This window comes from Acanthopagrus latus, chromosome 16, assembly GCF_904848185.1.
Source record: "Acanthopagrus latus isolate v.2019 chromosome 16, fAcaLat1.1, whole genome shotgun sequence".
In the NCBI taxonomy this organism is placed as follows: Eukaryota; Metazoa; Chordata; class Actinopteri; order Spariformes; family Sparidae; genus Acanthopagrus; species Acanthopagrus latus.
Genome location: NC_051054.1, coordinates 3,871,190 through 3,882,684, shown reverse-complemented (window position 1 = coordinate 3,882,684; position 11,495 = coordinate 3,871,190). Strand labels below are relative to the sequence as shown.

General features: G+C 41.6%; 1 protein-coding gene across 1 annotated transcript; it reads right to left on the bottom strand.

The window, feature by feature from the left end:
• Positions 1-3,636: 3,636 nt before the first annotated feature.
• Positions 3,637-5,460, bottom strand: LOC119004710 (G-protein coupled receptor 151). The gene has a single exon (XM_037071878.1). The coding sequence runs from the start codon at positions 5,066-5,068 to the stop codon at positions 3,935-3,937; it is 1,134 nt and encodes a 377-aa protein (XP_036927773.1). The 5' UTR covers positions 5,069-5,460; the 3' UTR covers positions 3,637-3,934.
• Between the last annotated feature and the right edge of the window lie 6,035 nt (positions 5,461-11,495).

The following is an 11,495-nucleotide window of genomic DNA, read 5'->3' as shown; positions in this document are numbered from 1 at the left end:
TGGGATCAAAACAAGTGATTTCTCAGCGTAACTGAAATCACGTCAGTCATCAAATCCTCCTGCTGATCCAACCCGACTGCTTTAACACGGTGTGAGTTCAGAGCTTGGTGAAAGTTCAGCAGTTCAGTCTGCAGCAGCGCCAGCCAACCTCTTCACCACCATATGAAGAGTACTTATTAATATTTAAGAATATTTATATCATGTGAACCCGAAAGGGAACTCATCCTCCTCCTCCATCATGGGACCTTATAGACTTTATCCCCGGGGCATTTCAATTTCTTTCAGTTCAGCATTTTTCATTGAAATGGCCGAATGAACAGAGCATTGTGGCTGCGTTACACACTATTACATAAGAGGCTTCATTATTGCTCCTCAGACTGAGTTAATATCACCACATACTGCAGGGGACGACTGGGACCACAGAATCAGGGCGTTGTTGCAACATGGACCATTTCTTTTGTCATTAAGTGACAACAGAAAATATCAATCCCGAGTGAGAAAAGCTTTATAGTATAAGGTCTTTGTAATAACCATGAGGTAATAGGTTACAAGTCCTTACAAGATGCCTAATAACATGTTTATGTTTCTGCATATAAGATTTAAAAGCTTACCATTTATGTCAACATTAAACCTTTTTTTGTTGCTTTATTAAGAATGATATATACTTTGTTATGCATCTATTAGCAGTCACTTCATAAAAAGAGTTAAGGTCGTGTTTATTTGGTGGAGATCAGAAATGTTTATCTTCAGCTAATGTTAGCATTTTTCATGCTAGCCTATCTTTGGTTCTTGCCAGGGTGAAGTTGACAGACTGGGGAGGGAAACAAGGAACATGGTGTCACTTTTTGTGTTCATTTACACAATATTTTTTGTGGGAAATGCTCCACAGAGGTCTAACCAGTCCATATGTGAAGGACAGAGTAATCGACTGGAACTGGACCAGTTAGCTTAACATGCTAGAGTTGTCTGAGCGTAACATGGTCACTTGCTTGGAGGACTAACACAAGCACCCTTGAGAATTATCTGCTGGAAATATTAAGTATTTGCTTGTCGATTTATCCAACTTCTATCCCGACACATGTCAACATCTCTGGAATATGTTTTGCGTTGTTTTGAGGGAGACGACACTGTTGTGACAGCATTGCAACATTTGTAAGAGGACAGGAATGAATAAAACATTTTGCAGAGGGAAATGCTCTCGCCCTGTTCCACCCTCTCCTCTCAGAACATAATTTATCTCATAAAATCATTGTAAACAGTTCCTTTCTTGGGAAAGTGGGGGATGTTTGGCGGCTGGTTTCCTTTTCATTCAAACACAGCTGTATCTTTCAGAAAGGAGACTTGTTGTCTTGTCACAGATCGCTCTGGGTTATGAGGAAGTGTATTGAACTCCACCGTGATCCTCTACTAAGTGCACAAAGGTTGTGTTTGCCTGAATGGTAAGTGCATGTGATCCAGATCTTGGAAAGCTCAGACGTGCACTAACACCGTCGGGGTCGGAGGTCAGATCTCTGTCAGGGTTTTTTTTTTTTTTTTTAACCTACAAAGGCAGATGTTCACAAACAGCTGCGGAGAAAAGAAAAGATAGATATGTTTCGGTCAAAGCTCTGAAGTCAAGGAACAGATCTTTTATATCATGAATGAGATTATCTTGTTCTGGAGTGACGTTGTTTGTCAGTGCAGATCATTTGAACACAAACAAGCTTTTTGTTTTACTACTTTTGGATTAAATTAGACGGATGTACAAATGGAGTCTGCTGGTCTTCACAGTGACCTTTCCTGTTCTACTTCTTGTCTAAAAAGCGATAAATGGCCGGTTTGGTGTAATGCGGAGTGTGTTGTGTAATTTACATTTTTATATTGAGGGATTAAAACAAAAACTGGTCAACCTGCTTTTACCCTCTGAGTTTTAAAAGCAGGTTAAAAACTTCTCTTTTAAGCCTTTAATTAGGTTTTATCCCATTTATTTGTTTGTCTGCGGGGGTGTGATGAGTGTTACATCAGTGCTTCCTGTGTACACATGTTTTATCTTTATAAACTGTATTTTATCCCTTTTTATCCCTTTAAACTACACATTACGTTCAGGATGCCGTCGACTCCTTGATTGGCTAAAAAAGATGTGACTCAGTGTCGTTTCCCATGAGAGAGGACTCTAAAAATACAGTGAATCATAAAAAAAAACAAAAAAAAAAAAACGGAAAATGAAGTGACCCAAGGCCAGACATTTGAAGACATGGTCCATTGTCAATGAATAAATTATATGCGGGAGCACAATCATGCTCAAGAGCTTTAGAGGCTTGTTTTTTTTTTCCTCCTCTTCAACCTGTAACCTTTCTTTTCACTCAGGCAGACTAAAATGTCAAATCTGCCGGGGCGTCGGAGCCACAGGCGGCCGCTGCTTTACTGGTAAACACACAGACGGCTAAAAGCTGGTTCCTTTTCACAACCAGTGAAAGGTTAGACTGTTGATGCAGGTCATGTGGGGTGGAGGTGGTGGTGCATCTGTCCATCCACTATACATCCAACCACAACAATGTCTTCATCAAGACTGTTGTTGTTTTCCAGGTGTGTGCGGACTGAGTGGAGGGCAGTGGATACGACATTGATCAGTTGTTTCTGAAAGCACACTGGTGATGGTCCAGGCTAACGTGCTAGCTGCACAGCTAACTGTGCTGTTTACTCTTGTGCATCATGTAATCGGCAAAGTAACCATTTATAAGGATATTTAATAAATGTAGAGGAGTATAAGTACAACTTTTACTTCCAGAATGTAGAGGAGTGGAAGGAAATACTCAAGTGAAGTGCCACTACCTCAAAATTGTACTTAATAAAGTGTGCTGCAGTTAGATTATATCACATGGTTTCAGAAGATATACAGCTGCATTTCTCAGCTACGATATTAAAGAGATGTAAACTTGAAAGCATCTGAATTCATTCTACATGATGAGTACTATCACTTTTGGTACTGTAAGTGTGTTTTGATGCCATTTCTTTTGGACGTTTGGACTTTTACTTGTGACAAAACACTTCTACACTGTGTTATCTGCCTTGTAAATATACATACAAGGCAACACTTCATAATAACCTTCATCATTAAATGGTAAATGTATCAGTGAGATGCTCATGAACTGGTAATCACGCAACTTTAAAACAGTTTTACATTTAATTGTTGTTGATATAACTAATTTAATCAACTATATATTAGAAGAGACATCCTGAATACTGGTGGAACATGTTTAAAATACAATTTAAAGTCAAACTTCTTGGTTGTTGGTTCCTTAATGTCTTCAAACTGTGAAAAATAAGGATAATAAAACCACATTTACGTCCTTTGGTGTGCTCACATCTTCTTGCTAAAACTGAAATATTGTGATTGACCTTAAAACACGCAGCTGGATTAGTTCCTGAATTTAATAATGCAGAAATGATTTAAATGTTTTCACTGTGCATGTCATCTCATAACCCCCCTGAATGAATTAAATGGAGAGATTTGATGGTTGCATTGTGTTTTTTATCCGTGATTAAGGAGAGCTGAGTGTTTTACAGCACATAAATAAATAAATAAATAAATAAATAAATAAATAAATAAATAAATAAATAAATAAATAAACAGTCCATATTTGAGAATGTTTTTATTTCATCACACGTACACAATCACAACACACCCCGTGATGCTCGATGGGTATTTACACTGGCCACACATGTGCACGAACTTCCTCTAATGAAGGTGTTTTTCTACTTGACAAATATTCAGTATAGATAGTAGAAATATGTGAAACATCAAAACATGATAAGTTTTATTTTACATCTAATCAAGCTCACGACAGCGAACAGGCCACTACTCAACGAGGTCTGCAACTGTGGGTCAAACAAACTAGAAACCAGCTGATTTAACTTTTCAAAAAAAGACAACAACACTTTCACGTCTGGTTCACTACAACATTTTCTCCTCTCGCTCCCAGGGAACCGGGTCCTGCTCCTCCTCGACCTGCGTGTTCCTGCGCCCTGTCCAAAAGTGCTCCAGGTCCGGGATGGTCTTGTCCCCCTCCGTCGAGACCGCGTTGGCGACGGCGTTGGCTCCCACCTCTGCTCCGTTCCCCTCCGTTTTCGGACATATTATCCTCGGGAGCTGCTTCGAGCTCCTGCAGGTCGCGATGAACCAGATGGTGACGAGTCCCTGGCGCACGTCGTCGTACATGGTCATGAGGATCACCGGGGAGAAGGCGCTGCATGCGTAAAGGAGCACTTGCGCGAAGATGATCAACCCCACGGGAGGTTTGTTGTACCCGAGTCTGATCCAGGTGAACGTCCCCCACTCCGGCAGCAGCATGAGCCCGAGCGCGCCGCTCAGACACAGTAAAACCAGCGTAACTTTGCTCTGATGCCGCGGGTTTGGCGCGTGGTTCACCGCAGAGTGCAGCGCTTTTGTGTAGTAGCCGAGCGTAAAGGTGACCGGCATCAGGAAGGCTGCGGTTGGGTAGATCTTGTAGAACAAACTCATGAAGTTAGACGCGCACACTGGCATCTCAGAGACGCAGATAGTGTCGCGGCCACGCTGCACCATGGAGGCGAAAAGCATCTGTGGGATCGGGAAGATCATCGACACGGTCCAAATGAACGCCAGGGCTCCGTGGATCCACGTCGGGCTGGACAGGGGCCCCGTGGCGGCGCAGGGGACCACAGTGTGTTTGGCTCTGGTGGTGGCTGCGAGGATTAAAGTTTTGGCAACCACGCAGGAGTGCTGGAACCAGTCCGTGGTGCTGCAGACAAAACTCCCCAAGGTCCACGTCTGTTTGTAGTAGGTGACGGCGCGCACGGGAGCGCACAGCAGCAGGATCACCAGGTCCGTGGAGGCCAAGGAGGCGAGCAGCACCTTCACCTCGGAGCCCATTCCGTTCCTAAAGTCGCGGATGAAAATCAGCAAAACGAGCAAATTCCCAACTGCTCCGGACACGCAGATCCCGATGAGGATGACGGGCATGGCGGTCCTGGAGTCCTCCCCCTGGAGGAGCTGAACTCCTCCAACAAAATCAAAAAAGGTGACATTTGCCGGTCGGTCAATATCCATCTCTCCCCCCTTTGTGACTGTAAAGTTTAAACTCCTTAAAGTAGGGGGAAAAAGCTCCTAACAAATAAAATCAGATGTTTCTCTTTTCCACTTTTCTCGTCCAAGAGTAAAAAAAAAAAAACAAACCCAACCCAAAACCGAGACGGAGGAGCTGTCCAGCGCGCCGCGGTGCTGAAAGCGCTCTTAACAGGGTCGTGATCGCATCAGCAAGTGGGTGAGCAGGCTGGCAGGTAGGCTATTTCAAGTGCTGCCATTTAGCATCGTCAACCACTCACGTCATTTTACCAGTGTGGCTCCGGGCTGCAGCCAGCCCGCATGTGAAGCGCAGCCTGGTGTGATTTACATCTGAAGCCTCTGAGGGATCCCGGCTGGCCGACAGCGTCAGAAATAAGTCTGAGTGAGAAATGATCTCCTGCATGTCTGTTAATCATCTCTTTAGATTATAAATGTAACATGATAACAGTCAGCAGAGCTCTGACGTCCACTGGAATCACTGACAACACGGCATATTGTGCAGCCATATGAAATGATGAAATAATAATCACATCATGCTGGAATGGCTCAAAGGCATCTTCTCAATGAGGACAAGCGTCCATTCAGTACATTAGAAAAATCTCGTCTTTATATGTGCAAATAATGGCTCAAATTCCCCCAAATAACAGGAAAATCCTTTTAAAACTAGTCGAGTTCAGCGGAGGCCAAACATGAATCCCCTCAACCATCTGTGTCAGGACAAACTGAGAGGAGTAAACAACATTCAGAGCTGAACTTTGTGGTCGACTGACGATGGAAATTCATTAAATTCATCTCCTTAAAGAGACACTATGGAGATATTATTTCCGTAAGTGAATAAACAAGCTGTTCTCAGAGGAAAATGGTCTCAAGAACTCTTTTGGAAACAAGAAAGGTGGCAGGGTCCGCCACTAATAAACAAAGTAAAACACTCTGTTTCCGTCGAACAATCCATCTGCCCTCGACCTCCCCATGACACATGTAAACACATATAAAGTATGATACCTGTCCTGACTTCCTCCTTTGCTGCTATAATGTTTACTGTGGCCACTAGAGGTTGCTAGAGGTGAACTTTTAATGGATCCTTATCGAGAATGTTACTTAATCAAGTGTGTTTTTATCAAAGATTAATAAACATACGAATACCAGAAGATAAATTATCGTGACCAGCTTTAAAACCCTCAGATATGTCGAGTTTATGTTGAAACCCATTAAAATGACTCACTAATATTATACATTTCCTGCAGAGCCAGAACCAATTAGCACTGATTAATTGAATACCAACACTTCCGGCTTTACAGAGTCAGAAACCTCAGCTCAGTATCTGCTGGAACAGATCTGATACCAGTTCTCTGTTTTACCCCCCAAAAAATATATCTCAGCGCATGTTCATCGTCAGAATAATTCTCATGTCAAGTGACGGGAAGTGAAGAGGAGTTTGCAGCCTGCTGCGGCCAAACGATTGTAAGTCACAGTGGATTCATGTGCGTGGCTGATGCCTGAACCAGCTCCCTGACTTCACTATCTGGATCACAAATAAAGAACAATCCATATTCCGTCCGGTTTAATTTGAGGTATTGAATTCTAACTAGCACATTGACCCGGACGCTGAGCCCATGAAGCAGACTTGCACCGCAGAGCGAGGTGTGTTTACTTGACTAGAAGAGCATCCGGATGATGAAGGGAAAGGTGGTGGGGAGCTAGTGGTGTTTAGTTGAGTGTGTGTGTGTGTGTGTGTGTGTGTGTGTGTGTGTGTGTGTGTGTGTTGGGGGGGTTGTATGTAGAGAGGTGAGGGTGCCCACTCAAATGCTGTCACCTCCTCTAAGAGGGCTGGTTGCTAGGAGACGGGAGCCACCATCACAGTATGGGGTTAGGAAGATGTGAGGCACCATGAAGTAGTGTGAGATCTAGACGGATGGAGAGGCTTTAAAGAGACTCTGGAGCTTCAGATCTAATGAATGAATAGTTACATAGTGTCACTGAGGCGGGGTGGGGAAAAAAAAGGGGTCTCTGATGGTGTTTAGAGGGATGATATAATAGCAGAAGCAGGAGTGCTGCCCCGAGGGCGAGCAGTAATCAGAGATAATTGATATGTTATAGACTGTGCAGGGCTAAGAATACGAGGAGGTTTCGGCTCCCACTGATTTCGCCTCAGCGGGACGTGAACGGGAGGCTCAAACACACTCAAATCTGCATGTCTGCACACAGAGATGCATTCATGTTTCTTACACACATGACAAGACCTGAAAACGTATTCCTGTGAGTTTATAATGATGATAGAAATGAGAATAACCCAACAGCACACATGCATTTTCACGCAGATTCACAGAAAACAGAAGTCAAAGCAGAACGTAACTCATAAAACAAACAGCAAGAAAATTGCATAAACGTTAAAAGGCAGGAAACAGGAAGTCTAGCACAAGGAGCCAAGGAAGGGGCGGGGTTTATAAAAAAAAGGGGGTGTGGACTCACCTGCAGTGAGACACACCTGAGGGTCAGCAGTTGTTTGCTGCTTGACTCGGCAGGCCACATTTTAATACAAAACGTGTTTGGAAGCATGATCTGAGAGAAGAAGGTAACTGTGTGATTATGAAATGTTTGTTTTTTTAGCTCACGATGCTAAATTAAAGAGTCGCTAAATTATATATTTGTTAGATTCCCCGATGTTTGTAAGCTTCCACTCACCTCTGATTTAGGTAAAAGACTGCGAGGAGAAGCACGTCATTTATGTTTTATGATGTTTGGCTGTAAAATTTTCCTTTGTCTATTAATTTGCTTCTGTTTTTCTTTAAGATAGTGTAAGATCTGTAGTGTGCTTCTAACTCTCTGATGGGTCGATTATCTTTCGTGTGTGTGTTTCTGGTGGGGTTTAAGTCACCGTAGCTCGCTGTGCATAAGTACTTTTACCGTGCAAACAGTTTAAAATTGTTCCGTGCTTGTGGTTTTGCCCATAAATTACTTTTATAGTTTGTGCAGATCCCTTTTTTCTGCATGACTCTGCACCTACTCCTCTGGTAGTGCAGCTTACCCCCAAATAACTTAAAGTGTTTGTTGGTTTCTCATTGGTTGTTTTATGAAATAACATTCTCATTTTGTCCTTACATTACAGCCTGTGTTTAGACGACTTAACAGACTCCTTAGTTTTCTATTTTTCTTTTACTTGTTGTTTCTAAAATCTGTATTTCTGATGCAGCACTCTGGTTCCAGTTTGTTCTGTGTCCTGTGTATTTAATCTCCCTGAGTTACGTCAAGTAGTTTGAGCTAGAGACGTCTGAAGAAGTTTTTTTGAGCATGTATGCGTCAGATGATTTTGTAATTCCAGAGTTTAGTCTGAATGTCAGATTGGATTTAAAGCCTGGTGCCGTTCCTTGGGGCTTGAACAAAACCTGATACCATTTAGGCCGATGTTTGTGGCCAAAACAAGGTGTTTTCCTGAACCTAACATATGTTTTTTTTGTCTCTAAATCAAACCTTTCAGGACATCCGTGGTTTTGAGAGCTGCTTTCATGCCTGTGGCCTCTCATTCTTCTTTCACACCATGTGTGCAGATTAATGAAACAAATCACAATCCAGTTAAAAACTCCATAAATCCATTGGAGGGGAAAATTACTTGCCAAAAGTTAGTTGAGGAAGCTCTTCTCCTCATGAGGTGTTATCACGCTGTCAGTCATGATTGCTATTATCCTTTTTTTTAAAGGTGAGTTAATGTGCTGTCATTTTCCTCTGCGCGTCATTTAAAAGGATAAGTCTCGTCCTGGAACAAAACGTTTTCTCAGCAGGGGTCTCGCTGAGGACGACAGACGTATTGTCGGATGGTACTCAGACTGTAATTTTGGGTTCTTGTTCTCAAGAAACAAGCTCAGACCGGAAGAAGCCTGCAAGTTTTCCTTTTCTTCTTTCTCCTTTTTCATCTCGGCGTACACAACCACTCCAGCCGAGACTGAAGCAGCATTGTGTGAGTGAGAGTTGGATCCCTCACATCTCCCCGAGGGCTTTTTTTTTTTTTTTTACAGAGCCGGAGAAGGACAAAATAACAGTAAAAGAAAATGATAGCGAGGAGGAGGAGGAGGAGGAGGAGGATGGAGAGAGGGAGGGAGGGGAGAGAGAGGAGAGCATGAACAAAAACCCAGAGTCTGAAATGAACTCCAGTAATGTTCCCTGTGGAGATTAGAAACAAAGATGAAGTACTTTTTCGACCACAGGGATGTCTGCCATTAAAACCATGATACATTTTTTCTGTCCCAGAGATCCCTTGATGCATAAAAAGCTTTTACAGTATCAAAGAAAAACAAATGCAGTATTTTTTCCTCTCTCATTGGCTTCATTCACAGGGATGAAAGGTAAAAGGGTCTCCCCAGGTAACGGAGCCTCGCCTTATTGATGTTATTGTTCAGAAGTGGAGAAGCGATTAGCAATTTGCTGTTGATGTTGCGACCCCTGTTTTACATGACTCGCTTTCAAGTCGCCCCTTCCATCAGACGACGGATGGCTCTGCTGACATCAAGTTGCTCCTATAGGTGGCAAGACTGACAGTTACCACGACAACCTGTGGATGGAGACCACTTGACTTGCAGAGCAGTCGTCATTTTGTCAGGCAGGCGGGTGTTTTGTTTTTTTTTTTTTTTCCAGCCCTTAAGCATCTTTAACTTAGACGCTTGTGTGAATAAATCTGAACTATATGTTTCCTGATGAGCTGTCAGGAAATCCTCTCCATCATCTGCATCATTTTTTTTTTTTCTCATTTGTTTTCAGGCATCATGCGAAGGGATAAATGACTCCCTTTAGCAAAAGGGCAGACTCCCGCCTGCAAAACAGCAAATAATTAATGTCAGGGCTTTTTTTATAGTGTGTAAGGGAGGAGGGAGCGGATGGAGATGTAGGCTTTTCTTTTTTTTTTTCTCTCCTCTTAGATAGTTAAAAACCAAACACAACTGCTGACTTGTTATTCCCAGATTCTGTTTATATCTTGAGTTTAGTGAATATTACTCACCATCACCTGCTTGTTAATGATTCATTGTTTGTTTTTCCTCTTTTAATTCAGATGAATGTCAGCACTATGCTGCTGCCTGCTGTGGCTTCCCGCCGTGTTGCTGTCACGACTGATCATTTATGGACGCTGATCGCTTAAGTATTCAGATGCTTCGCTTCAGTAGAAGAACCAGAGCCTGCTATTAAAAGCTCTTGCACTGAAATGTTATTTTAGTAGAATTGTGTTAAAAGAATCAAGAACATGTATATTATTATCAGTGATTATTGATGAGGAGACATGGGAGAGTTCAGCAAAAAAGATATCCACACTCGAACAAAGGCAATTTAATTTAAAATTATGGATATTACACATATATCTACAAGTTTCAGGTGTTGTTTTAACCCCTTCATGTTCTCCTGTGTCCCAAATGTCCATTTCAAATAGGTATATTAACACACAGCAGATGGTAATTTTGCAATTTGCAGAAGTGTTGATCTGGAATATACATGAAATAGAGGAATATTTGATGAACAAGTGGAAATATAACCTTGTAAAACATTCTCACCTTTGCTTTTCTTATCTTTTTTTGCTATCACTTACACTGTTATATATGATCTCATTTGATCACTATGAGTCTTGGATTAATGTTAAAGCAGGTTTTCAGCAGGTGAAGATCATTTTATATGAGGCCACCTTTTTAAAAATGTGTGTTTTTCTGCAACCAACAGAGCAAAACTTCAACTTTACATTAAAGAAGCTTGAACAATGAAATGATTTTATATAAAAAATGAACAAATATGAAGGTGAACATTCAGTCTGAGGTCTGTGAGGACTTCATGGTGGTGAAGATGACAAATGATGGTTCAGAAATACTAAGAGGAGAGTGCCACCATGTGACCGAGGAGGGAAAACACACAACCTGAACCACAACAGGATCAACATTACCAGATTTTTTTCCTTCCAATTATTTGAAAATGTTATATTTTGTACTGAAGTCACTAAAACTGACAGCAGAAGAGAAATACACAAATAAAGAATAGGATATTTATATTGGTTATTATTCCCAACAACACATCTTCCTTTAAATATTTATAAATATGTTGATAATTCTAATTATATTAACTTTAATTTACCACATATGATGAAGGTATTTTACCTCAGTTTTAATGTTAGTTTGTATGTTAACACATTTGGTACCTCATGAAAACATCGATACCTTGATGTCAACAGAAGATGGCAGCAGATTATTATTTCTATAAATGACCTCAAACATTATGGAAGCTCTCAGCCACTAGATGGAGACTTTCACATGAGTATCAACACGAATGAACAACTGAGAAATCAACATACAGATCAGTTTTTACTGCTGTATGATGAATCTGATTAAAGTAGCTCTTTAAATCATGATGAGGAAAAACATCCAAGAAAGGTTGAAGGTCTCGTATT